General features: G+C 59.1%; 2 protein-coding genes across 4 annotated transcripts in view; one reads left to right on the top strand and one right to left on the bottom strand.

The window, feature by feature from the left end:
• Window positions 1-21,149, bottom strand: part of NDST1 (N-deacetylase and N-sulfotransferase 1) — a 91,985-nt gene extending 70,836 nt beyond the window's left edge. Inside the window, exon 1 of the mRNA XM_021085025.1 lies at window positions 21,063-21,149. The gene's annotated coding sequence lies outside the window, so the exon portion shown is untranslated. The remainder of the gene's footprint in view (window positions 1-21,062) is intronic.
• Window positions 21,123-25,027, top strand: RPS14 (ribosomal protein S14). Of its 3 annotated transcripts, none has more exons than XM_021085027.1 (5): window positions 21,123-21,259; window positions 21,836-21,986; window positions 22,480-22,641; window positions 24,001-24,077; window positions 24,909-25,026. In XM_021085027.1, exons 2-5 carry the CDS (start codon window positions 21,838-21,840, stop codon window positions 24,974-24,976), a joined length of 456 nt encoding a protein of 151 aa, XP_020940686.1. In that variant the 5' UTR covers window positions 21,123-21,259; window positions 21,836-21,837; the 3' UTR covers window positions 24,977-25,026. The 3 variants fall into 3 exon arrangements, with proteins under 3 accessions (XP_020940686.1, XP_020940685.1, XP_020940687.1); XM_021085026.1 differs by having other exon boundaries at window positions 21,146-21,259; window positions 21,813-21,986; XM_021085028.1 differs by having other exon boundaries at window positions 21,223-21,361; window positions 24,909-25,027.

Genomic DNA, 27,789 nt, shown 5'->3' with positions numbered 1-27,789 from the left:
ATGGAAGATCCCCAGCCACATGTGCCACCCACACCACAGATCACAGCACCGCCGGATCCTTAACCACCGAGCAGGCCAGGGATCATCTCACATCCTCAGGGATACGAGTCGGGTTCGTTACGGCTGAGCCACGACGGGAACGCCAAACACTTTCCTTTAAATTGAAGAAGAGTGATTTCCAATATTGTGTCAATTTTATTTATTTATTTTTTCATCTTTTTGCCTTTTCTTGAGCCACTTCCACGGCATATGGAGGTTCCCGGGCTAAGGGTCGAATCGGAGCTGTAGCCACCGGCCTACGCCAGAGCCACAGCACGCAGGATCCGAGCCGTGTCTGCAACCTGCACCACAGCTCACGGCAACGCCGGATCCTTAACCCGCTGAGCAAGGCCAGGGTCAAACCCGCAACCTCATGGCTCCTGGTCAGATTCGTTAACCACTGCGCCATGACGGGAACTCCTATTGTGTCAATTTTAGTGCTACAGCAAAGTGGTTCGGTTACATATATTTTTTCAGATTATATTCCACTATAGGTTATTACAAGATATGTAATATCTGCTACACAGGAAATCTTTGTTACTTCTGTATTTTCTGTGTAATGATATTTGTTAACCCCACGCTCCTAGTTTACCCCGCCTTCCCTCTCTCCCCCCTTTGGAAGCCGTAAATTCATTTTCTGTATCCGTGAGTTTGCTTCTATTTTGTACATAGATTCATTTGTATTCTTTTTTTAGATTCTGCATGTACCTGATGTCCTGTAATGCCTGTCCTTCCCTGTTTGACTTACTTTGGCAAGTACATTTTCCTAGGTCCACCATGTTGCTGAAAATGGCATCACATCATTCTTTTTCATGGCTGAGCAATATTCCACTGCATATATTGTACCACATCTTCTCTGTTCATTCACATGCTGTCGAACACTTCGGGAGCTTCCATGTCTTTGCCATTATAAATCGTGCTGCTATGAACACGGGATGCGTTATCTTCTCAAATGAAGAGTTTCATGTTTTCCAGATAGAGGCCCAGGAGTAAGATTAATCGATAAGACGGTAGCTCTAATTTTGGTTTTACAGCACCTCTGTACTGGTTTCGGGAGTGGCCGAGCCGCTTCACGCCTCCCCGAACAGGGTACGAACGTTCCTCTTCTCCGCCTCGCCCTGGTCGTTACCATCCGCAGCCTCTGATGATGGCCGTTCTGTCCAGTGTGGGGTGGCACCTCGCTGTGATTTTGGTTTGTATTTCTCTGATAATTAGCGATGCTGGCATCTTTTCCTGTGCCTGTTGGCCACCTGCATGTCTTTGGAGAAAAGCCTAGTTAGGTCTTTCGCCCATTTTTTTGAGTGGGTTGTTTGTTTTTTTGGTATTGTGTTGCATGAGCTTGGGGCTAAATACTTTTTTCTTTCTTTGTCTTTTTAGGGCCGCACCTGCAGCATATGGAGGTTCCCAGGCTAGGGGTCAAATCAGAGCTACAGCTGCCGTCCTACACCACAGCCACAGCAACACCAGACCCAAGCCGCATCTGCAACCTACACTGCAGCATGTGGCAACGCCAGATCCTTAACCCACTGGGCAAGGCCAGGGATCGAACCCAGCAGCCTCATAGACACCAAGCGGGTTCTTAACCCGCTGAGCCACAGGGGAACTCTACTATATCCTTTTAACACCACTCGAAACAAAAGACTGTAGTCATCAAAGGGGGGCCAGAGCAGTTATTCCAGTTCCTTGTCTCCACTGCTGGGGGGTAGAGTGGGCATTACAACCCCGGCTTTCCAGTTAAAGAAACTGAGGCACAGGGTTCCCGTGCCCCCACCAAGCGAAGGGGGGAGGACAGGCCAGGGCCCCTGGTCTGGAGACTGCCGTCCGTTTCTTCTGGGGGCCCACAATCTATGCGCGCGTGCACGCACACACTCTCTACACACACGTGCACACACACACTCTCTACACACACGTGCACACTCTACACACGTGCTCTACACATGCGCGCACACCCTACACACATGTGCACATGCTACACATACTCGCACACACCCTCTACACACATGCGCACACACACTCTACACACACACTCTCTACACACACGCACACACACACTCCCCTCATTCTTTCCTCCCGGGCTCCCTTGCTATCTTAGTTCACCGTCTCTGCACTAATCTGCCTCCTTACAGAAGTGGAGAAGCTGCGGCCCAGAGAGGAACGGGGCCCTGCCCGTCGCCAGCTGGAGTCCAGCGAGCGCAGCCTGGGGACCCCCTGCCGGCGGCCCTTGGCCACGGCCCCGCTGTGGGCACAGCAGAAGCTAAGAAGGAGGCGGCGTCGGAGGTCCAGGACGCCCAAGGTGGAGTCTAGACACGACTCCCGGGCCTGGAGGAGAGCCCGCGTGCGCAGAGGAACGGGCGGTGCTGGCCCCGGTGGGGAGCTGGCTCTGGAGCGGGCCTGGGGGCCAGGCCCTTGGCGGGGCCATCTGCTCCGACAGGCCTGCCTGGAAGTTCTTATCGTTCCGAGGCCCCCTCTTCACACAGACCCGCCGGGCTAGGCCTGTCCTGCGGTGGAGCCAGGCGTCAGGGACGAGGCTCTCCGCCCTGCGCCTGCCCTCCAGCCGCTGCTTCAGCTCCGAGGTCAGCCCTCCCGCACCGACCCTCGACTCGGCTTCAGGTGTTTATGTGCAGAACGGGATGATGTCACCCAGGGGTAGGAGGAGATGCCACGAACGATCAGGAAGCCACTCGGCACCGCGCCTGGCACAGCTATGCTCGTTAACGTTACTTTACCCAGTCTCCCCGGTTGCTCACTGGGGGCCCCCTTCTCTACCGGACACGCACCCCTCCCTCCCCAGAGGCTGACTCCCAGGCTGCCCTCGGCCAGCCGACCCAGCCGCACAGCCCAGCACCCTCTGACTCCCCCGGACCCAGCACCCCTTCTGCCAGGGATGCCCTAGCCTCTGCCTCGTCACAGCCCCGAGTCCCACCTCCGGCCCCACCTCCTCCAGGACGCCCTCCCCGACTGACCTCTCCTCCTCCTCCTGGGAACGGCGGCGGCGCTGCCTCGGAGCCCCTGACTCTGCCGGGCAGAAAGTCTCTTCCTTCCTCCTCCCCACGGTCTCTTCACACCGAACAGGGCACTTTTCGGGCAGATCTGAGGCACGTAAGTCAGCCTCCTGCCTCCTGTGCCCCCACATCCCACCCCGCCGTCACCCATCTCCCATCCTCCTGGAGCCGGGAGCAGGCAGCGCCGAGAGACCCCGCGGGGCGGGCAGTCACCCTGACAGACGGACGGTCCGCCACGAGCCGGGAGAGGCGGAAGGACCGGCATCGTCACCCATCCCTGGGGTCCCGGGAGCGGCTCTGCCGAGGGGCGGGGAAGCAAGCGGGTCACCCGGAGCTGGGGCTCCCTGAGGCGCACCTGACGAGGGGGAACGGGTGTCGAGGGGGGCCCCGGAGCCTGTGGGACCGCGGCCTGGGGGCGGGGGAGGCCGCCTCCACAGCTTCCGTGGGGAGAAGGGTGGAGATCTGTCCGGAGAGGCGCTCGCGACCAGCCACGCGGGTGGACGTGGCTGCAGGGAGCAGACCCCACGAGATACCCGGCAACTGCCACCATTCCGGGACCCGGAAGCCACGGGGGCAGGGAGGGCAGGGGTGCGTGGTGAGGCTGGTCAGCGCTGGTCACGGTGGGTAGAGGGTCCTCGCGCCGGGTGGGAGCAGGACCAGGACTCTTCCCAAACTCTTCCAGGCTCTGAGACGTAGCGTCGAAGAGTCTAGGTCAGCTAGTGCTGTAGAGATCTGGAAATCTGATTGTAAAATTCTGTCTCTTTACAATTCTGAAATGAAATATGCAGGAGTTCCCGTCGTGGCGCAGTGGTTAACGACTCCGACTAGGAACCATGAGGTTGAGGGTACGATCCCTGGCCTTGCTCAGTGGGTTAAGGGTCCGGCGTTGCCGGGAGCTGTGGTGTAGGCTGCAGATGTGGCTTGGATCCCGCGTGGCTGTGGCTGTGGCGTAGGCCGGCGGCTACAGCTCCGATTCGACCCCTGGCCTGGGAACCTCCATATGCCGTGGGAGTGTGGCCCCAGAAAAGGCAGAAAGACAAAAAAAACAAAAATGAAACATGCAAAATGGAAATTTTTCTAACAGCCAATTTTAAAGGTAAAAAGAAACAGGTAGATTCATTTTAGTAACTACATCACATTTAACCCCGTATGCTCCAAATTTTATCACTTTGACATGTAATTAATACAAAGAAATTATTAATGATTTGAAATTCTTTCTCTTGTGTCAAGTCTTCCAAAGCTACTATGTGCTTTACCCATGGAGCTCACCTCGGCTTGGGCCGGCCGCATTTCAAGGACTCAATAACCGCATGTGGCCGGTGGCTACAGCGCTGGACCGCACAGTTTAGAAACCTAGAGTTTATGACTCACTTCGGGGATGCTGTGCATGGGAGAGTCTAGAATTTTGCAGCTACTAAGTTTCTACAATGTAACAACTGTGATTCCACCAGATTAAAAGTCTGCTTGTGAATCAGGTTTCTCCCAAGTCTTTGTGTGGAAAGAAATCCCCGCCCCGCAGAGCCCCTGGGTGGGGAGAGAGGGAGCAAGCAGCCCTTCCCTCGGCTGCCCCCGCCATCTGGCCCGGCCCTGGGCCCAGGCCCTGGCCCCTCCACGTGGAGCTGCCTCCCCACCGGCGCCCCCCCACCTCTCTGTCTGCGTGCACAGGCCTGGCAGTGAGTCCTCCTGGGGAGGGGGCTGCCCCCGCCTCCCGCCCTGGGTCTCCGTCCTCTCTGGAGAGCACCTGGGGGCCGCGGCAGCAGATGGAGCTGGGGAGGGTGGTTCAAATCCCCATGGGAGCCCCGGAGGGCGGAACTGGGCTGCATCTGCTCAAGGCCAGGGCCTGGAGGTCTGAAGAGGCGGAAGTCGGAAGTCAGAGGCCCGCCCATTGAACCGCAGAGGGCTCTGCGAGGTCCTTGAACCGGCAGACGGGTAAACTGGGCCCAGCCCGAGAGCAGAAGGACTTCCTGGCAAAGGTGTGAGGCCTGCACTGTGACCTGCCAGGACGCCTCCTCAGGAGCCACGGCCTCCTCTTGCTCATCTCAACCCCCCGGTGTGTGTGCAAACCCAGGGTGCGGCGAGGCCGCTGGAAGCCCCACAGGGGCTGTATCGACATGGGCGACCTCTCGGCCTTGGGGCGCTTGGGCCAGACTCAGAGATGGCCTGCTTCTTCCCTAGGGTCCTCCTGCCCAGGCCCAATGGGTCCTGCAGAGGGCCTGCAGAAGGGACTGGCGCACAGACACAAGTCTGGGGGAGGCAGAGGCTGGAGCTGGGCAGGGAAGTCTCAGCCGACAGCATGGGCTCGTGCCTCTGCCGTTACCCATTCTGTGGGCTTTTCCAAGTCCTTTGGTAGCACAGACCCTCGAGCCCCACGGCGCCCAAGAAGAAAGGTGGCCCGGGGGACTGGCCACCAGCGCGTCAGCTCCCAGCGCAGAGGCGGGGCGATGATGAGCTGTCTCAGGGGCCCAGGCCTCTGGGGAACCACTGGCTCAGCGCCCACTCAGGGAGCCCTGCTCCCAGGCACCCAGACAGCTCTGCAGCTGAGAAGGGAGTGGTCAGGAGTCGCCCACAGCCACACGGTCCCGGCTGGGCGGCTTCCCGGCTGGGCTTCCCCTCTGGGGAAAGCCCCAGGGCTGCTCTGCGTGGTCAGGCGACCGGACGGGAAATGACAGAAATCCTGCTCCGGAGGCCACAGCCAACAGCCCGGCCTCGGCCTCTAGGGCTCTGGCTCTGCCCAGGCGGCGGCGTGGGTGGGGGCTGGGGCGGCGCAGGAAGACAGCCCCGGAAGCTTGGTCTGCAGAGGCATCAGGTGTGGAGGAGGGCCAGCCTGGGTGACCCGTGCCCAGGACACCCCCGGGCCCCTCCTCCGCCAACGGGCTCATGACCATCCAGGGCAGTGGGCGTCTGACTGGACCTCAGCTACGCCCACCGTCGGCTCTCCCTCAAAGGCCCTTCCAAGAACCGGGCAGCACTGGGGCCCATCTGCCAGACTTTGCCGCCATAAACATCTTCTGAATAAACCAAAGAATGAATGGTTGTTGCCAGCCAAGACTGCAGCAAGGGGTAGGGGAGGCTCTGATCTAGTCTACGAGGCGATCTGACAGCCGCTGTCACAGCTCGCTGGGTGGCCCCATTTCTTACAGCCCACGGTCACAACGAGCCTTTCGAAAGCAGTCACCGTGCAGCAGGCTGTGCTCGGGACCTGGAGCTCCCAGCTCTCCCAGCAGCACGCAGAGCAGGTGCGACGTGACCCACCTTCGGACGAGGGAGCTGGGGCAGCCCCGAGGTCACGGTGCTGGTTTGCTGAGGCCTCGACGTGGCCCCAGAGCCCCTGGCCTTCACCAGCAGACGTCTGGCCAAGCACCCTCTGGCCAGGACCCCTGCCGGGAGGGGGCCTCCCTTCCCGGGCTGGTGCTGGTGTGCTCAGGGCTTCCCAGGGATCTTGGGGGCCCCTGCCGATCAGCCCTTGGGGGTGCTCGTGGGAGATGTCGTGGGGGCTGTACCCATGGGGGCCCTTTGTCAGACACTTGTTGCCACAGCTTTCAGGCTACTTCTGGCCCCGAGGGAGGCAGGCAGCCCCACCACCGAGGACCTGGGCTCCAGCTCCCTCGTTCCCTCAGCCCATCCTCCCTGCCCCGCCCCAGCTGTGGACCTTCCTCTTCCTGCCCGACCTCGACCTCGGACCTTGACCTCTGCTCCCAGTGTGAGGGCGACAGCTCGGGGCTGGGAATCCACGAACTGGGCTCCATCTGCTGCCAAGAACTGGGCGGCGGGGGTGGGGGGGTGGGGTGGGGGGGTGGTACTTTTTCTCCGGGAAGGGGGCCTCTTTGGAGAAAATCTGCCCCAAGGTGGGGCAGGGGGCTGGAGATGTGCCCAGGGCTCATCCGGGCTCGTCGGCTCGGCTCACAGAGGAGCTCCGGGCGCACGTGCGGGCAGCGAGGAGCTGGCTGGTTGTCCGCCCAGCTGGGCTGGCGAGGAGGGTTACATGACGGGTTCCCAGTGGCGCAGACCCTTTGGGCCGGGGGCACAGCCGCCCGTGTCTCCAGAGCTGCGTGGTTATGACAACGCATTATTATTGAATGCCGGCCGAGCTCTGACTCTGCCGGGGTCCTTCCTCTCCTCACCTCATCGGGTCTCTCCACAGTTCCAGGAAGCAGGGGCTCAGAGAAGCAAGGCACCTGCCCAACGCCCACTTATTTGCACCCTGGTCAGAGGGGGAAGGCGATCTGAACTCAAGTCTGTCTGGCTCCAACATCTCAGGTCTCACGGGCGAGACAGGGCCACCTCCACCTGGGGTGGAAGAGTCACCTTATTTCCCAACCCGGGGCTGGGGTGACCTGGCCGCACCATCCCATTCCCGGCGCTACTTCCGGCCTGGGCACGCAGCCCTGGGCGCTGCTCTGGTTACGGGCCGGAAACCCAGCGGGGCTGCGGGACTCGGGGAGGGGGGGGGCAGCCGCGTCGAGGGTGAGCAGCGCCCGGGTCTAGGCCTGCGCGGCGGGCGACGGCCTCACAGATAAGCTTGCACGCGCGCCCCCAGGCTTCCCTTCCTTCCTTCATTCAGCAAACCCAGCCTCCCCGCCTTCGCAGCTCGCGCACAGACCGAGCCCCGAGGAGGGCCGGCGCTGGAACGACGGGCCCAGAGCGAAATGGAAACGCAGAGCCCCGGCTGGAAAATCAAGACGCGCGAGACAGGCCGCCGGGACGGGCTGGGCCCCCGCTGCCCCAGCGCACGCCGGCCTCTCCCACCACCTCATCCTCTCCAGGCCCTCGCGCGGCCCACCACCCTCTCCAGCTCAGGGCTGTGGCAGAGGCCGCTCTCCCTGCCCGCACTCTTCTCGGTCATTCTCCGACGAGCTCCTCCGCAGCATTCAGCTCGCTCGCCGCCCGAACGGCGCCTCCTCAGAGACGCCTCCCTGGTCCCTCAGCCTCCAGCACACCTGCTGTCTCTCGCTTCCTAGTGGGCATCGATCTGCCACCTCAAGGGTCCTTGTCCGTCTCCTGTTTGCTGTCCGCCTCCCCAGGGCAGGGCCCTGTCTCCTGTTCAGCACGGAAGCCCGGGGGCCTAACCCTGCGCCTGGCCCGCAGCGGCCGCTCAGTAACTCTGGGTAAGACGGGGAAGGAACAGCCCTCTGCACCCCAGGCGCACCCAGGGGTGCTTCCCGAGTGTCCCGCCGCTGCAGCATCCCAGCACAGAGAGCTGACGAGCCCCCGGCCTTGAAAGGAGGCCAGAGGAAGAGGCAAGGCCTGGAGAAAAAGGGGAAAAGACTGGGGGGGGGGGGCGCGAGGCGAGGGCGGAAAGGAAGGAGAAAGGACGCAGAGCCGGAGGAGGAGGAGGCGAGGCAGCCAGAGCGGGGAAGGAGGCGGCCCGGGTCGCCCCCGTCTCTCTTCGTCAGCGCCGCGACTCATGACGACCGCCACCCAGCCCCTCCCTGGCCCTTTCATCCAGGCTGGTGGGGAAGTTGTGAAGATGAAGGGGGGCCCTTCTGCTTGCATGTTCTGGGCTTCGCGACCACTAATTAAACGTGGCAGCCCCGTCCAAGGAGCCCCTTCGCCGGGAGGCTCTGCCACCTGACCCCGCGTCCTTCCAGGTGGCACTGTGGCTCCCTGGCCGGCCCTCCCCCGGGAGGCTCGGGAGCTGCAGCTGCGGGAGGGGTGCTGTCAGCCAGATAGTCACGGGGCGGGGGGGCAGAAAGAGGAACCTCACACCAGGTGGCACCCAAACCCCGACCTCTGCCCTCAGCTGAAATTACAGAGGCTGCCCTGCCCCCGTCCCAGCCAGGGTCTGTGTCTCTGGCCTCGGCCAGATGGCAGTGGGGGAAGTGCCTCTGAAGAAAGCTCTCCCCAAAGAGGCAGCGCCAGCATGTCCAGCTCCTCCACGCCATCCAGGGCCACGCGGAGTCCTGTCTCCAGTATGCTCCAGGGCCGTTTCGTGCTACCTCCCGCAACGAGGGCTCCCCCCCAGCAGTCAAGAGTGCCCTCGGCCAGGCGCCCCGCACACCTGCAGCGAGGGGCCCTGACTGCTGCCCTTACTGAGCTGCCTGGCCTTTGGGCTCTGGGAGCCCATCTAATGCCGTGACAGGAAGTACAATCGAGAGGCTCCTGAGGATTTACCAGCAGCCCTGACCTTCCTAATGAGCCCCCACTACCTGCTTCATCCTTCTACCAGGATGTCACGTGAGTGGCTTCCAAAATGACAGGCCTAGGCAAGAACACGCCCTGAGAAAGGACAGCCCCTTCAGTGAGCGGCGCCGGGAAGACTGACAGCCACGCGCAGAGATGGAATCAGAACCCCCCTGACACCACAGGCAAAAATAACCTCCAAACGGATTAAAGACCTCGATGATACAAGACCAGACACTATCAAACTCCTAGAGGAAAACACAGGCCAAACACCCTCTGCCATAAACGACAGCAACATCTCAGATCCACCTCCTAGAGTCATGACAATAAAAACAAAAACAAACAAATGGGACCTAATCAAACTTAAAAGTTTCTGCACAGCAAAGAAAACTTTAAACAAAACCAAAAGACAACCCACAGAAGGGAAGAAAATATCTGCAAATGAAGTGACTGACAAAGGGTTAATCTCCAAACTTTACAACCACCTCCTGCAGCTCCATACCAAGGAAACAAACAAGCCCATCCAAAAATGGGCAGAAGATCTAAACAGACAGTTCTCCAAAGAAGATATACAGACGGCCAAAAAACACATGAAAAGATGTTCAACATCACGCATTATTGGAGAAACGTACCTCAAAACCACGCTGAGGGACCACCTTACACCGGCCAGAATGGCCATCATCAAAAAGTCTACAAATAGCAAGTGCTGGAGCGGGTGTGGAGAAAAAGGAACCCTCTTACACTGTTGGTGGGATTGTCAATTGGTGCAGCCACTGTGGAAAACAGTGTGGAGATGCCTCAGAAGACTAAACATAGAACGACCATTTGACCCAGCAATCCCACTCCTGGGCGTCTACCCAGAGAAAACCACAACTCGCAAAGACACGTGTACTTCAGTGTTCACTGCAGCACTACTTACAGTAGCCAAGACATGGAAACGACCTAAATGCCCATCGACAGAGGAGTGGATCAAGAAGATGTGGTCCATACACACAATGGAATATTACTCAGCCATCAAAAGGAAATAAAAAATGGCATTTGCAGCAACACGGATGGACCTAGAAGTTATGGTCAGTGAAGTCAGACAGTGAGACACCATCATCAAATGCTGTCGCTTACATGACACGTGGAATCTAGGAAAAGGACACAGTGAACGTCTCTGCGGAACAGACACTGACTCACAGACTTTGAAAAACTCATGGTTTCCCAAGGAGACAGGCTGGGGGGTTGGGATGGACCTGCTATAAAACTGGGCTGTGACGATCGTTGTACAGCCATAAGTGTAACAAACTTCACTGAGTAAAAACAACGAAATAAAAGTAACAGAGCCTGAGCGGGGGCCCAGCCTCCACGCAAGGCACGGCCTCCCAGCTCTCCCGTCTCGGGAAACGGCCCCATGGCCGCGCCTTGCTCAAGCCTGGGAACTGAACCACCACCCTCACCGAGGTCCGATCCGTGTCAAAGCGGGACTGACTCCACTTCCAAAGCATCTCGCAAGATGGACACTGCCTCCCCCTCCACGGCCTTTTCCACCTGACTCTCGGCAGAGCCCGACTGGCCTCTGAAACAGACAACTCACAGCACGCGGCGCCCTGCTGGAAGCGCTGCGCCTTCCCACGGATGTGGATTCCAGCGCCCCCTGCTCTCCAGGGCCTGCCAGCCCCTGGCCTCCAGGGCGACTGGCCTCTCGCCCCTCTCCTCAGCAGCCCTCACCTCCGGCCAGTCCCTCAGCTCCTCCCACCCGGCAGCTTGTGCACCAGCTGTGGCCTCTGCCCGGATGCTGCTTCTCCTGCCCCCTCACGGCGGCACCTTTGCACCCTCTGGTCTGTTCCTCAGAGTCCTGCCCCGGCTCTCGAGTGAGGCCGCCTGTAACCTTCTTGGGTCTGCTGCCTTCGCACCACTCACTGTCATCTGAAATGATAAAGATGCTGGCAGGGAGTTCCCGTCGTGGCTCAGTGGTTAACAAACCCAACTGGCATCCACGAGGACGCAGGTTCGACCCCAGCCTCACTCAGTGGGTAGGGATCTGGCATTGCTGTGAGCTGTGGTGTAGGTGGCAGACGCAGCTCGGATCCCATGTCGCTGTGGCTGTGGCTGTGGTGTAGGCCGGTGGCCACAGGTCCGATCTGACCCCTCACCTGGGACCTTCCATATACCGTGGGTGTGGCCCTAAAAAGACAAAAGACAAAAACATAAAAAAAGACGTCGGAGTTTCCTGGTAGCTTAGTGGTTAAAGATCTAGCATTGTCACCGCTGTGGCTCAGGTCACTGCTGTGGCTCGGGGCCGACCCCTGGCCTGGGAACTTGTGCATGCCACAGCGTGACCCCTTCCCAAAGATGGGTTTCGGTTAGCGGGTTCGCTGGTATGATGTCTGGCTGTCTCCTCTACCAGACGTGCCTGCGGGTCTCGGCTGCCCGTCGCTGTCTCGCTCACTGACGCCCAGCACAGTGCCTGGCACACAGTGGATGCTCAACAAACGTGCTGCATGGATAAATGCCGAGGATCTGTATCCTGGTGCCACCAGCCCCCCGGGCTTTGTTCTTCCACTTGGGGCGACGCCGAGCAGGTCCTCACAGGCAGGTCCTGCCTGTGGCAAGGGGCCGGGGCCAGATCTGGCTTTGAGGCCCAGTGCCATCTCCGTCCCCTTACCCCTCCGGCGGCCCAGCAGCCTTGGGCATGTCCCCAGTCTTTTGTTGCCCTAGCCCCCCACCCTGGCAAAGGGGGCAGTAATTGGAGCTCCTGGACTCCTGGAGGTGCGACCGAGCACCAGGGCAGGACGTGCACAAGGCCACATGCCAACGACATCCCGGGCACATGTCCGAAGTACAGACTCACTCACACACAGTCGCACACACTCACACTCTCTCTCACACACACACTCGCACTCTCACTTAGAGCCCTCAACCAACCTGAGGCTCAAAATGCACAAGGCTCCTTCCTAAGTCCCCAGCCAAGGCCTGTCCTTCACGAGCACGGACATCCGCCGCCATCTAGTGGCCACTGAGGTGCGCGGGGCGTCCAGCGGTCTTTGCCACCCCTGGGCCGGGGGGGGGGGGGTGCGGCAGCCGCCGGCCCCAGCCGCCCTGCCGTCCTTCGGCCCCAGGAGCACCCAGACGGGCTGTCCTTCAGGGCGCTCGCCTCTCCATAGCCACCAGGGCCTGGCACCCCGAGCTGTGAGTCCACCTGCCACCACTCCCTCCAGCCACGCGGAACGTCCCCCCAGAGACCCCGAAGAAGGTCCGCCCGACTCGAGACGATGCCCCAGGCTTTCGCGTCAGCCCCCGTGCTCTCCTCCCGTCCTGGCTGACCCCACTCCCACCTCGGGCCCCTGACAGCTGCCACAAGAGAGCAGGCGGGAGCGGCCCTGGGGCCCGGCCCCGCAGGAGGCCTGGTTTGCACGTTGGGTTTCTTGCTTCTTCTCTTCCCCGGACAAAGACACTGATGGCAGACCCTGGACCGCTCCCCTCTGCATGTGCCACGCCGGGTGCCCAAGGGTCCAGAGCCCATCCCGCAGACCGCAGGGGGGCTCTGTAACATCCCAGCCCGTGGAGGACGGAAACGGAGGGCTTCCAGGAAGCAGGCAGGGTGCTGCTTCGGGCGGGCTCCACGCCCCAGGGCGCACAGCGCTGCAGCCAGTCTCTGACACCTCGCCTGCCGTGCTCCTCTGGTGAACTAATGAACTAATGCAGCTTCTTCTCCCCACCCAGCCCTGCCCCCTCATGCAAAACCTCCCTCCAGGGGAGGAACCCCAGAGGCAAATCAGAATATGAACCGTCCTAAGGATGGGACGCACAGGGCCTCCGGCTTTGAGGGTCCGGGAGAGCCTGGGACTGCGCAGATCAATTTCCTGTTCTCCCTTGGGCCACTCAACAGACACTAGAAAATGCCTGGATCCAAGGTTAAAAGTCTCAGAGCTCCCACTGTGGTGCAGTGGGTTAAGAACCTGCCTACAGAGGCTCAGGTCACTACAGAGGCATGGGTTCGATTCCCCAGCCTGGCATAGCAGGTTAAAGGACCCGGTGTTTCTGAAGCGTCAGCGTAGGTCACAGCTCTGGCTCAGATTCACTCCTTGGTGTGTCCAAAAAAAAAAAAAAAAAAAGATGTGGTACATACATACAGTGGAATACTACTCAGCCATAAAAAAGAATGAAAAATGCCACCTGCAGCAACAAGGATGGAACTAGAGACTCTCACACTAAGAGAAGTCAGTCAGCCAGAGAAAGACAAATGGTGTCACTTACACATGGAATCTGAAACACGATACAAAGGGGCTTATTTACAAAACAGAAACAGACTCACAGTCTTCCAAACAAACTTAAGAGCAGTTCTCCTGTGGCGCAGTGGGTTAAGGACCTGGCGTTGTCATTGCAGTGGCCTAGGTCACTACTGTGGTGTGAGTTCAATGCCTGGCCTGGAAACCTCCACAGGCCGTGGCCAAGAGCAAAGAAAGAAAGAAACTTATGGTTACCAAAGGGCCAGGGCAAGAGAAGGACAAACCAGCAGTTAGGGATTAGCATATGCAAACTTCTAAATGTAAGATAGGCAAATAGGAGTTCCTGTCGTGGCTCAGTGGGTTAAGAGCCCAACTAGCATCCATGAGGATGTGGGTGCAATCCCTGGCCTCACTCAGTGGGTTAAGGATCTGGCATTGCTGTCAGCTGCGGCTCTGATTTGACCCCTAGCCTGGGACCTTCTATGAGCTGCAAGCGCAGCCCTAAAAAGGAAAAATAATAAAAAAATAAAAACACATGATAATAACAATAAAATAATAAACAGATTTTTTAAAATAACAACAACAATAAAAAATAAACAAACAAGTAAAACAGGCAAAGGAGGTGCCACTGCCACCACAGGGAACTATACTCAATAGCTGCTTTTTTCTTTTTGTCTTTTTAGGGCCACACCCGTGGCACATGGAGGGTCCCAGGCTGGGGGCTGAATCAGAGCTACAGCTGCCGGCCTACACCACAGGCACAGCCACGCCAGATCCGAGCCGCGTCTGCGACCTACACCACAGGTCCTGGCAACACCAGATCCTCAACCCACTGAGCAAGGGCAGGGATTGAACCCAAGTCCTCATGGATGCTAGGGTTCATTAACCACTGGGCCGTGATGGGAGCTCCCACATGCATCATCTCGTAGCTTAATGGAAAGAGTATGAAAAGGACCATGAGCACACACGCGTACACGCGGAACTGAGTCACCCTGCTGTGCACCAGAAACCAACACAACACCGTCAGTCAACTACGTAAATAAAACCTCAATAAAGAAGGAGCGCCCGTTTCGCCTCAGACAGGGAAAACCGGGTCAGACCGCCAGGCTTCAGAGGCTGGCATGACTGCTGATGGCTGCTGCCCGCCTGTCTCCCTGGTTATGAAGTGTGGGGATGCCAGTTTCTGCCGCACAGGGTACAGAGAGGAGCCACTGCCAGGGTGTCTGCACCTCGCTCGGCACAGGGTCTGGCCTGTGCTCAGGGCTCCAGGGAAGGGAGCCCGTTGCTGCCACCATCCAGGCACTGACCTCAGGTGGCCTCCCTCCTCCTCCGCACTGGGGGCCCCCCTTCTTTCCAGCTCTCCAGCCCCTGGGCCTGGGCAGCCGCCCCCCCCGCCCCCACGGGGCTCCCCCCAAGCCCTGCTGCCCTTGGGATCCCAGAAGGCCTGCAGCGGAAGCTCCCCCATCCCGGTCGCTCCTCTCAACACTCCCGATCGCCCCGGGAGACCTGCTCTCCCAGAGGCTTCTCCCCTCTCCTCCGCAGCCCGTGGACAGGAGGGAAAGGTGGGGGGGGCAGCCATGGGGATGCTGCCCTCCCTGCCTGGCACCGTCCCTCCCAGGCCATTCCCATTCCTGCCCCTCTGGATCCAACCCTGCAGGATGCCCGTTTGGAATCGGGTCTCTGCACCACCCACAGCTCCACGTGGACACAGACACGGCCCGGCACGGGTCACACCCTCCCGTCCTTGAGGGCGTGCCCTGGACTCAGGGCCTCTCGGTCAGGTTGCTCCTACTGTAGTTCGCGGCCACCCCCACACTGCCGTGGATGGCGCTGTTGTCGCCCTGGTCTCTGGTCCCTGACCCGCTTCACCGCCCCCATCTCAGCCCCTCAGCCCCACGGGCTGAAACGCCCTCCCTAACCATCAGCCCAGGCACCGGCCCCAGTCCCTGGTCCCAACTCAAAGCTGCAGCCGGCCCTCGACTTCAGCCATCCCTGCCCCATCAGGCGCCACCATCCTTATGCCCCCGCGTCTCACTCCCCCCACTACCTGGCTTCAGGGCCACGCTCAGTGGTGACCCCTGCTCCTGTACAGTCACCCTCAAGACCCCCCACTTCCTCTTGGAAAAACCACACCCCTGGTTAGATCCGATCCCTTGTACCCGAGCATCTGACCGCAGCCAGAGAAAATGTCAAGGGGACCCAGAGCCCCACTCCTGCCCTGGCCTTGGTGAGATTTCACCCTCTCCCCTCCCATCTTCAAGTGTCCCCCCCCCCCGCCTCCCAGCTGCTGGCTGCCTACGTCTCTCGTCTCTCATCTCTCGTGAGACGGTTCTCCCCACCCCCACCCCCACCCCCCGCGCGCACCTCCAGCGCCTGCCCACTCCCCGTTTGTCCCCGTTTGCAGATGGACCAGGCAGGCTCCTCTGCGAAGCTGCTGCCTCCACCTCCTCCCACTCAAGGACACGGCTCCATCGTGACTTCCCGCCCCCCGCCAGGCTCTTCCTACCCGGATGCAGGTATCTGTTAGTGAGGCAATCCTAACACAGGAAACAGAAGAGGGCCTCTGGAGCTCCCGTCATGGCTCAGCAGTAGTGAACCCTACCAGCACCCATGCGGACGCGGGTTCAATCCCTGGCCATGGCGTTGCCATGAGCTGTGGTGCAGGTCGCAGACGTGACTCGGGTCTGGAGTTTTGGTGGCTGTGGTGCAGGCCGGCAGCTGCAGCTCCGATTCAACCCCTAGCCTGGGAACCTCCATATGCCGCGGGAGTGGCCCCAAACACACACACACACACACACACACAGGAAAAGAAATCCCGGATCCTACTTCCTCATTCTTCCACCCTTTTGCACAGCTTTGCAGCAAAACTCCAGCACTGTCTACACTGCTCTCTGTCTCTCCTTTGGCCAGGCCTGCCAAAAAAACGGCACGCGGAAGTTCCTGGGTCAGGGGCTGAACCTGGGCCACAGCAGGTGGCCAGCAGGTGACCACAGCAGGTGGCCAGCAGGTGACCACAGCAGGTGACCTGAGCTGCTGCGGTGACAACAGTGGATCCTGAATCCACTGTGCTACACGGGGACTCCCTTCTCCTTCTCTCCTAAATCTACTCCCCTGGAGCTTGCACACACGCACACCCCCGCCCCCGCTCCCCACATACATACACAATGAAACTGCTTTTGTCAAGGTCCCCAAGGGCCTAGAGCTGCTGCAGCTGCCATCCCCAGCCTCCGTCTTCTGTGGCCTCCCGGGACGTGTGCTCCTACAGCTGCCTGCTTCCTTCTCCCTGACGCTGCTCTGCACCTGGCCCCCGACGTCCCCTTGGTCCCCGCTTCCTGGTCCCTGCTCTCTCCTTCTCTTGTCCCCAGGCTCTGACGCTCTGTCCCTGGCCCTCTTCTCTGGCTATGCTCATTCCTCGGTAGGTACGTGCGGCCTCATTCAAGGGGCCATCTAGTTGCTGGGACCCCAGATTTACGCCTCCTTAGCCCCAGACTCACCCACCCCAAGACCCCTGGACAGCTCCACGTGGACGCATGATAAACGTCTCCAGCACAGGCCGCACAGCGAGCACAGCCTCTCCTCCCGCAAGTCTCCTCCGCCCTCCCAGGCCTCCGGTCCCAGCTGGGGGCGGCTCCCTCTCGCCTCCCGGCTGCTTGAGCCCTGAGGGCCAGGCCCGGCTCCGGCAGCGCTGGCTCCCACGCCACGTTTCATCCACCAGGAGGTCCCTCCCGCTGGATCTCCTTGCAAAACACGACCACATTCTGACCACTACGTTCCACCCCCGCTCACGCCACCTTGGTCTCAGCTACCCGCCGTCTTTCACGTCCCAGCGGTGAGCCCGCCTCTGCTTGAGCCCCAGGCTCATTCCTGCTGCCAGGCCTCTGGCCGCAGAGCAGCGACAGCGACCCCATCAAAGTCGAGCCCGAGTCCATCGCTCCTCTGCCCAAACGCTCCGCGGCGCCACTGGGAGTAAAAGCCAGGGTCCCTCCGTGCCCTAGAGGCCTATGCCGCCCCATGCCCACGCCTGGGCACCCGCCCTCCCCTCCCTTGCCCCACGCCACCCGTGCTCTTTCTAGAACGCGACAGGGCTTCCACCTGTAGGCCTCCGGCTGCGTTGTCCCCAGCCTGTGACAACCTTCCGCAGGGGCCGGCAAGGCAGGCTCAGCTTCCTCCCTCACACCTCTGCTCCGCCAGGCCGCCCCGCCGCCGCCCTCCCCTGCCCCCGACACCCCTGACGCCTTCTCCGCTAACAGGAAACTCACTGGGACGGTGTGTCTGCCCTTCTTGCGGGGGTGGGGGGACTCCAAGGCGCGGGGACCACTGTCGGCTCTGATCTGAAGGTCCGTGCGCTCGACGGCTGCGCATCCACGGGGACCGGGGACGGCCCCCCCGCGAGCCTGGGGGCAGATGGCGCCCCTGTGCCGGGGGAACCACAAGGTCGCCTGCCCGCAGAGGGGGCTCCTGCTCCGCCTCCAGCTCGTCTCCCAGCCTTCCTCCCTCCCGCATGACACCGGCTGTACCTTAAGAGCCTTGAGCGCTCCGAGCCCCTTCCCGCTCTGGACGTCTGGGCACACCAGCCCTGTGCAGCCCATCCTGTCTGCCGGCGTCTGGCTGCCCCTACTCTGTTTTCCGGTCTTAGCTTAGATGACGTTATTCTTGCATCTCAGAGCCTGGCATCAAGTAAATGCCCAATAAAGCTATGTTTCAATGTACATTTCCTAAAAATCCCGTTACTATCCCATTTTGCAGATGAGAAAACCAAGTCCAGAGAGGGTACAGGTTTTGCCCAAGGACCCACACCTAATAACTTTTTGCTATAATAAACATGCTGATTTTAAAAAATCAGCATTCCCTGATGGCTTGGCAGTTAAGGATCCAGCATAGTCAGGGCTATGGCTTGGACCACTGCTGTGGTGCGGGTTTGATCCCAGGCGTAGCCAAAATAAGAAAAAAAAATCTCAGTGGCGTTTGAAAGCAGCAACTTCGATGGTTTCTGGGGTGAAGACCAGATGGCTTCTGGCGCTTTCCAAGGGCAAAATCTGCCCCAAGGCGACAGTGGGGACCAGCTTCGGCCATAAGATCAAGCCACGCTCCCTTCACCAAGCCTTCCGCCACTGAGGTGCGGAGAGCTGACTGTTGACTGTAACTCTTACCCAAAGCTGAACTGACAACACACAAGTCCACTCTCCGTTCGCATCCCTCCTCCACTGGGGAAATCACTACCTGAGAACAAAAAGGTCTTTCTTCCAAAGAATACAGACAGACTACTCACAGGAGAGACGCAAATATGAAAAACAATCATCAAGAGGTGTCTGCTCTTGTTTTTGTTTGTTTGTTTGTTTGTTTGTTTTGCTTTTTACTGTCATACCGACAGCACATGGAAGTTCTGAGGCTAGGAGTTGAACTGGAGCTACAACTGCCAGCCTACGCCACAGCCACAGTGATGCCGGCTCCGAGCCGTGTCTGCAGTCTACACCACATCTCACAGCACCTTAACCCACTGAGCGAGGCCAAGGATGGAACTTGCATCCTCGTGGATCCTCGTCGGGTTCATTAACCCCTGAACCAGGAAAGGAACTCCAGGGTGTCTGATCTTACTAATTATAGAATACTTACAATACACCAAGGAGATACATTCAGTTTCTGTGTTTAGTAGAAATGCAAGTTGATATCAACATTCTGGGAGGCAGTTTGGCAACAAATGTCAAAACTTAAGATACACATTCCTTTTGATTTCTGACAACCTACCCAGAGGAAAGAATGGCACATGTGTGTTCTTGACAGTTTGTTTATGTTTGAAAATTCTAGAAATAACCTACATGTCCAACAAAGAGAACTGGTTAAATAAACAACGGTTCTGCTATACAGAGAAACACCATATAGTAAAAAATAAGGCAATACAGGTATTACCGGTTGTTGGCCAGAGAGAGCACCGCGTGGCTGGAGACAATGACAGCAGGTTTTTTAAGACATACTTTTTTCAATCCCTGGCCCAGGAACTTCCACAGGCCATGAGTGAGGCCATAATAACAATAACAACCACAACAATAATGATAAAATGTCGGCGTTCCTGTCCTGGCTCAGTGGAAATGAATCTGACTGGTATCCATGAGGACGCAGGTTCAATCCCTGGCCTCGTTCAGTGGGTTAAGGATTGAGCATTGCCGTGAGCTGTGGTGGAGGTCGCAGATGTGGCTCCGATCTAGCATTACTGTGGCTGTGGTACAGACCAGTGGCTACAGCTCCAATTTGAACCCTAGCCTGGGAACCTCCATATGCCATGGGTTTGGCCCTAAAAAGACAAAAATAAAATACCATTAAAAATAAAATATATTTTTTGATAACGCTGTAATTTTTTTATCTGCGTGAGCACATTTAACACTCAAAATTAAAAAATGAAAACTTCATCTGTACGAACATGTGATAGATCTTATCGGCTGTCCTGGGATGATGTACACAACGTTGAGTCAAAAAGAAGCGACTGACGTTGGAGAGAATATCACCTCATTTACGTAAGACGGTATATCACACGCTGAAAACACAGGAATATATTAAGTATAGATAGTTACCTCTGCAACGATGCTCCAATTTGACGACAGAAAAAAGAACTTAGAGATGACTTTTACTTTTTGCTACCCACTTTTTTTTTTTTTTTGGCCACACTTGCAGCATGCAGAAGTTCCCAAGTCAGGGAACTGAACTCGTTTACCCCTGCAGTGACAGTGATGAGTCCTTAACCCAATGCACCACAAGGGAAATCCTGAAATCCCTTTCCTTTTGGGGGGGGGTAGTCTTTTTAGGGCTGCATGGGCAGAACAGGAGTTTCCCAAGCTAGGGGTCGAATCAGAGCTACAGCTGCCATCCTACACCACAGCCACAGCAACACCAGATTTGAGCCACATCAGAGACCTACTACAGCTTGCAAGTGATGCCGGATCCTCAACCCACTGAGCAAGGCCAGGGATTGAACCCACATCCTCATGGATGCTAGTCAGGTCTGCTGAGCCATAACGGGAACCCCCTGAAATCCCTTTCTTTAAAAGAGAAATCAGGAGTTCCAAAAAAAAAAAAAAAAAAAAAAAAAAAAGAAAGAAAAAAGAAAGGAGTTCCCATTGCGGTTGAGCAGCTTAAGAACCTGACTCCTGACTAGTATCCATGGGATGCCGGGATTCGATCCCTGATCTTGCTCAGTGGGTTAAGGACCCAGCGTAGCTGCAAGCTGCGGAGTAGGTCACGGAATGTGGGTTGGATCTGGTGTTGCTGTGGCATAGGGTGGCAACTGCACCTCTGACGTGACCCCAGCCCAGGAATTTCCACATGCCACAGGTGCCATGAATAATAATACTAAAAGAAAAATCAAAACGACGTCTTTGATAATGTGGTAAGGATTAAATGGATCAATGGCTATCGGTCGCTTATCCCGGCCTCGTACATAACGACAAGTACTGAATAATTTACTCCTATTTTGCCCAGAACACAGCGGATGAGACTTTCACCGCTGCTGCTGTTCGCCTCCGCGCCACGCGGTGCGCTGTCGCCTCCGGGCTGGCCGGGCCGGGGACGGGGCGCCGGACGTTCGTCTAGCTGCGGCCTCCGCCATCCCGGACGCAGGCCCGCTCCACCCACCCAGTGCGGCTGCTTCGTGCAGCTTTAGAAGCCGACGCGCTCGCTGGGACACCGAGCCCCTTACCTCCTCAGGCGCCCCACTGAATCAACCGTATTCTCGAGGGCGTCTTCATCTCGGAAACGCTAAAGTCGGCGTCTTCCGGAGCAGCCGGCCTCGCCCCGTGACCTCAGACGTTCACTTCCGGGGATACGGACGTGACCCGTCGCCCCGCCTCCTCCCACTCTCTCTTTCCGGTGGCGGAGTCTGAAGGCGACGCGCAGGTAGGCTCCCTGGGCCGGGACAATCGAGCGGCATCCTGCGGCCTGGGGGCCCAGCGAGATTCGGGGCGCGGGCCTGAGGTTTTGCCGCGAAAGCCAAGCCAGGTGCGGGGCGGGAGGCGCGCGGCGGGTCGATGCAGACTCTGGTTGGCGCTGTCTCGGAGGCGGAGGTTTTGGCTCGGAACCGCCTGTAACGCGGGGTCCGCTCGGGGCCGGGCCCAGGGGCACAGCCACCTCCGCCGGGCCACGGCGGGGGGCGGGGAGGAGCGGGAACGTCGTCCCGGGAGCGAGCCTCGGGTCTCCCGCTTGTTTTCGGTCTGGGAAGTTGGGGTAATTGCCGCACGGGTCCCGTGGGGTCTTGGGACGGATTCGGGGCGGGAAGGCAGGGGACGCGGCCCCTTCGTGGGCGGTTCCTGGATCAGTGATGCCAGGGCGGGCGCTGCACGTGGCGGCTGCAGGGCGGCGTCGAAGCCGGGAAGGGGCCGCAGCCGCTGGGGAGGCCGCGCGGCCTGGGGGGCGGCCGAGCGAGTGCGCGCGCCCGCGCTCCTTCCCGGAGCCGGGGCTGTTCCTCTGCCGCAGAAATGGCACCGCGCAAGGGGAAGGAGAAGAAGGAGGAGCAGGTCATCAGCCTCGGCCCGCAGGTGGCTGAAGGGGAAAACGTGTTCGGCGTGTGTCACATCTTCGCGTCTTTCAATGACACTTTCGTCCATGTCACCGATCTCTCGGGCAAGTGAGTATCAGGAGAGGCCCAGGCCCCCGCTCGCAGGGCCTGGGGTTAGAAGGGGGGGAAGGGACCCCGGGGCTGGGCGGCAGGTGGAGGGTCTCTTGTGAGAATTGGAGCGAGCGTTCACTCAAGGAAGGTGTGGCCTCCGGGTCCCGGGGTGTAAGAGGAGGCACGTGTGTCCCTCAGCGGCTTCCCAGCCTGGGGGGGGTCTCTAAACCCTCGGGGTGTCCTGGCACTTACAGGGGCGCTGGTGGCCTGGCGTCACCCCGGCGGCAGGTCTCGCTGTCTCGGCTGGCTGTCCTCGTGTGCAGGGGTTGGAGCGGCCGGTGCGGCGGGTCACACGTGTCTCAGGCCTCTGGAGCCTGTCCCCGCAGAGCTCGCGGCTTTCCGGTCCCCGGCGGGGACGCCTGCCGGCCCCGAGCGGCGGTGCGTCTGTTGGGGCCTGACGGACACTCTGCAGCCTCGCGGGTGAGAGAGGACCCTGTGCTTTTGTCCCCAGGGAGACCATCTGTCGCGTGACGGGCGGGATGAAGGTGAAGGCCGACCGGGATGAGTCCTCTCCGTACGCCGCTATGCTGGCTGCCCAGGACGTGGCCCAGCGCTGCAAGGAGCTGGGCATCACTGCCCTCCACATCAAGCTCCGGGCCACGGGCGGGAACCGGTGAGTGGGAGTGGCTCGCGGGCTTGAGCGCCAGTGCGCCTGATTTCAGTCGGCTTGGTTTCTCTTTGGGGACTTCGTACCCCGCTGCCTAGGTTGGTGTGTGACTAATAGGACACGGCAAGAGCTGCTGTTGCTGTGGGTTTGGTTCCAGGCCGCAGACAGCAGGTAGCTCAGGAAAGCGAGTCACCTGGGCCTTCCCCGCGTGTGTAGAAGTCAGGTTTAAATGAGGTGTCACGTCATTTAACAAATGCGTACGCTTTCACCTAAAACACCTTCCTGCCGGAGTTCCCCTTGCGACTCAGTGGTCACAACGAACCCCGTTACTCTCCGTGAGGACGCAGGTTTCATCCCTGTCCTGGCTTAAACCCGCGTGGTGCCAGGTTTGAGCCGGTGTTGCCGTGAGCTGTGGTGTCGGTCACAGACCCAGCTTGGATCCTGTGTGGCTGTGGTCGTAGGCCGGCAGGTGCGGTTTTGATTCAGTCCCTGGCCTGGGAACTTCCATCTGCCCCAAGTGCGGCTCTTGTTAAAAAAAAGATCTTACTGCTAGAAAAATCTAATTCTCTGACAAGGATTGTCCTGAACCTTATTCGTTTTTTTTTTTCTTGTTTTTTTTTTTTTCTTTTTTTAATTAATCTCGAGCGCGGTAAAACGAGGCATGCCTGTGATTGCTTCTCGCCTGAACTTGCGTGTTCAAGGAGTCCTCACGGCCCTGTCTGTTCGTTGTGTGCGTTAGCAGAGGGTGACCGGAGGAAGGAGGCAGTCTCCATCCGCCTCTGTGGCTCTTAGGCTGGTGGGGAGTCACTTAAACAGCACGGAGGCAGATGGGCACATGCCGGGACGCGAAACCCCTGTCTCCGGGCTAGGTTGGTGATACAGGTGAAACCCACGCTTAAATGTGACGCTGGGGTTCCAGTGAGGGAAGCACAGGGCAAGGTGTTCCAGCCAGAGATGCCGGAAGGAGAAGGTCCCGGGTGGAAACGAGCTCGGCGTGTCTGGTGATGAGATAGGCAGACCCAGGGAGGTGCTGCTGGGTCTTGAACCTGGTAAGGGGCGGGGGCGCATGGGAAATGCCAAGTTGGGAACAGATGCACGAGGACGTGGTTAAGGTAAAGTGGTCCAGGCAGAGGTAGTGGTGTCTTGGTCTTGGGATGATGGAACAGATGACCAAAAAGTGTGACCCAAAGGGGCAGTAGCTTAAATGGGCTGCAGGCAGAGCAGGATGCAAACTGGGACCCGTGGGGCCGGGGATGTGACAACCTTCCGTGGGCCCGCGAGCCTGAAACAGTCTTTGACCTGGAGTCGTGGGATCTTGTGATGACGTGTCCAAAGCTGTCCTTAACTCAGACCTTCGTTTCCTAGGACCAAGACCCCTGGGCCAGGTGCCCAGTCAGCCCTCAGAGCCCTCGCCCGCTCGGGAATGAAGATTGGGCGGATTGGTGAGTGTCGCTCTTTGGCTCACGCGTGGCTTGGCTCTGAAGCACTGACCCCTGGCCGCGTGGTCCGTGTGTACAGTGGGTCCGGGGCCTGGTTGGCCGGCCTCTGGCAGTTGGGTTTGTTAATGGGAGCTGCCAGGGCCTCAGGTGACCCGAGCTCCCCGAGCACCCTGTCGCCTTGAATGTCTGCTGGGACAGCGCCTTCCTGCTTCTGAACTTTGGTGCCCAGTGGTGGCTGATGGAGCTGGGGGTTGGGGGGGGCTTGTCTCTTGCTCCCAGTGTTCTCGCGAGGGTTGTTGCTGCGCGTTAGAGGGGGCGTCTCCTACGGGGCCCTCGACTGCTGAGTTTCCGTACGGCCGCCGGTCAGTGACAACCTGGTCGTCGAGCGTCTGCTCTGGTGGGCCCTTACGGCTCAGGAAGGCGGTGACCCTGTGTGTTCTTCCCTTGGTCTGACGGTCCAGCCCTCCGGATTTTTTGGAATGTTTTCAACCTTTTCTTAACCTGTTAAAAGGATGTATTCTTGGGTTACCCTCTCTGGGAGTGTTTTCCATTAGGGCCAGTGGGCCGCGTGTCAGAAACCTGGATTTGTCGCCTGCCTCTGGCGTCCCGTGCACGCTCCCTGCTGTCTCTGGGCCTCAGTTCTCTTCGAGGAAAGTGAGCTGAAGCTGCATAGACGTGCTGAGGACACCACGGATGGGGCAGCTCCACACGCATCTGCTGTGTGCAGAGGGCTCCCTGGAAAGCAGCAGAGTCCACTGGACGGCAGGCGGGGGGGGCGGGTGCCTGGCCCCTTCCCACCCTCCAGGCCGTGACGGTTTGTCTTCCTCCCCACAGAGGACGTCACCCCCATCCCCTCCGACAGCACCCGCAGGAAAGGGGGTCGCCGTGGTCGCCGCCTCTGAACAGGACCCCTCGTGTTACTTTCCGTAATAAACTGCCTTCGCTGAGCTGAGCGCTCTGTGACTCGCGTCTTCTCTCTGTTCAGGGCCCCCCGCCCCCAATCCTGGACTCCTTCCTCCTGACTCCGTGAAGCAGGTGCGGGGCTGGCTGGAGGTCAGAGGTGCACGGACGGGCCAGCAGCCTTCGGGTAGCTAGGTGGCTTCTGTCTCGTGAGCAGGGACATGGGTGCTGTCAGCCCGCTCCGTGAGACAGGGTGCTGTGGGCCTCTCCCGGGAGGGGACCTGAGAGCGGGGAGGGTCTCCACTGCGGTCACGTCTCCACTGCTTGTGGCGGCCCCGAGTTAGCTCAGTCATCTAAGGCAGGCCAAGGCCTCGGAGACCTTCTTTTGCAAGGGGAGGCGTTGGTTCCAAAAATGGACCAATTCTTAGAGCTGGAGCGGAGTAGAAACTGTGGAAGCAAGTGTAGCTTGAGCAGAAGAACCTTCCAGATTGAGCCAAACTTAAACATCTGTGGGTGTCTGCTCGCCCCCCACACCTTCTGGGCAAGAACGAGAGCGCAGTCCCTCTGCGTCCTCTCCCTTGGCAGATCTTGGAGGTGGTTCCACATCAGTCCAGAAAGAACAGAGCGATCCTGCCACCCACAGATCCGCCGCAAGCCCTCTTGTCTTCAGCGATGGGAAAGTGGCTGCGTTCCGGAAGCCTGCGGCCAACTCCAGGGGCCTGTGGTGCTGAGCGATGTACCGCTGCCCAGCCTCGGGCCAGTGACGGTGACCGCGGCCTGGGCAGCGCGTTCCGGGACTCTTCCTTCTGTGGCTCGCGGAGGGGATGCTCGGTCCGTTCACAGCTCTGCCCACTTGGAAGAGCCCTGCACGGGTGGGTCTAGCCATGGCTCCTGCCCGCGTGTCCTGTGGTGATAAGCAGTCCTCTTGATCTGGTTTCTTCATCTTAAAATGAGGTGGTGACACCCCAGAGCGTAACATGGGCCCGTGCTGGCCGACGAGGGTCCGGGAGGGAAGCACGGGTCTTCAGAAAGATTATAAAAGTAGATGCTCCTGCATTCCCATCGCGGTGCAGCGTGAACAACTGGGCTGGTATCCATGAGGACGCAGGTTCGATCCCTGGCCTCTCAGTGGGCTCAGGATCTGGCATTGCCATGAGCTGTGGTGTAGGCCTACAGTTTCAGTTTGACCCCTGTCCTGGGAACCTCCATGTGCTGAGGGTGTGATCCTCAGACACACAAAAAAAGAGTTCCACCTTCTCGTAAGTGGAACTCAGTTTTCCCTTCCCTTGAGTGTAGGCTAGACTTAGGGACCGACCTTGCAAGGAGCAGAATATGGAAGAGAGAAAACGGCTCTTAACGAGACCCAAGGCTGCTTATCCTTTGCGACAAGTCATTGGTTCTGATTTGACCAGGTGATGGGCACTTCACTCTTTCTGGAAAGCCATTGTCCATCTATCCGTCCTGCGGCATCGGCGTTCACGTTGTCAAGAGTTGTGGAAAACAAGGGCTTCAGACAGAGGCCCTGAAAGGTGGTAACGCATTCGCGCCTGGACCGGAAGAGGCCGTCGGTGTGAACACTGACAGGCCCCGGGGATGGAGGCCGGTCTGCAGTGTTCCCGTGTCCTCAGCTCTGCCAAGTGTGCAGCTTTCCGGTGAATCTGCAAGTATTTTCAACGTGGGGTGGGGGGTGCTCTTGTCCTTGCTTTTAAGGTAGGATGTGGCGCACGGACCCTCGGGGCAGGCATTCCTGGATAGAAAACGTCGCTGTAGGCAAATTGTTTAACCCTCAGCCGTTTAGTGAAAATTACTGTGATGACGGCGGCCTGATGGGCTTCAGGAGAAGTAGGGAAGTTGGAAGCCTTCAGCATCGTGCCTGGAGCCGCAAGGCTGCCGCTGTCCCGTGTCTGTTCAGTTCTGCCAGCAGCGTGAGTGACAGCCGCCTGCGATCCCGGTGGGAGAGGCTGCGCTTCCAGGAGCACGGTTTCCTGTGACGGAACTTGGCCTTCGGTTTCCTGGTAACCAGGCTGCAGTCAGCCGGGTCTTACGGAGCAGTTCATTTCTGGGTTTTGTAGGCAGGTTGCAAGGAGAGCTCTCTCGGTGTAGCTGGGGTTGGAATGAAGCAGCCTGTTGGCCACTGGGGTGCAAAGGGCGGGACCCAGGAGCTGTTAGGTGTCTGAAACTGCAGACCGCGGAGCCCGGCCTGGTGGAAGGCCTGCCGCCACCAGCTGTCCGTGCAGCCTCGCCCGGGGCCGCGGAGGTGTCCCCCCGTTCCTCTGCTCACCTGAGCCCCTGCAGGTCTCGGCTCACAGGTCTCCCCGTCCTCCCTGTGGCCCTGCCGCAATTAACTGAATTGCTCCCTCCCTGCTGCGTCTCCCTGCCCCTCTCTTGTCTTCAGTCCAGAACCCAAGCTCCGTGAGCCCCCAGGGTGGAATCTGGCCCTGCTCTACCCTTCACCCTCTGCCCAAGCCACACCTTGGTGCCCTCTGTCTTTGCCCACCCCCCGCTCGGCTCCCTTCAGTACCGCCTCTCCCGGCCTGGGCCTCACCGCCTTCTGCTCACCTGTTGGAATCAGGTTGTCTGTCTCCCAGCTGTCTTCCTCGCTGCCTCGCAAGGGGCCTCTGCTGAACTCCCACAGCGCCCGCCCCCTCCCCTAGCCACCAGTCTCCTTTTATCGTGGCAGCCCGTTTCCCAGTGACCTGCGAGGTCTGAGGGCGCCGAGGGTGTGTCCTGTGCCGTGCCTGCCAGCCAGCCGCTGGCTCCGTCTGCAAGCAGGGGCTCAGTAAGGGTGGGCGGAGGCCGCTGAAGAGTGGATGAG

The sequence above is a fragment of the Sus scrofa genome, chromosome 2 (genome assembly GCF_000003025.6).
Source record: "Sus scrofa isolate TJ Tabasco breed Duroc chromosome 2, Sscrofa11.1, whole genome shotgun sequence".
Taxonomy (NCBI): domain Eukaryota; kingdom Metazoa; phylum Chordata; class Mammalia; order Artiodactyla; family Suidae; genus Sus; species Sus scrofa.
Note: the sequence above shows the minus strand (reverse complement) of the source record. Positions and strands in the feature narration are given on the sequence as shown.

Coding starts and splice junctions, on each gene's coding strand:
- RPS14 (XM_021085028.1), top strand. CDS start 21,838: ATGGCACCGCGCAAGGGGAAGGAGAAGAAGGAGGAGCAGGTCATCAGC. Junction 21,987..22,479: donor GTCACCGATCTCTCGGGCAA/GTGAGTATCAGG, acceptor TTTTGTCCCCAG/GGAGACCATCTGTCGCGTGA. Junction 24,078..24,908: donor AATGAAGATTGGGCGGATTG/GTGAGTGTCGCT, acceptor TCCTCCCCACAG/AGGACGTCACCCCCATCCCC.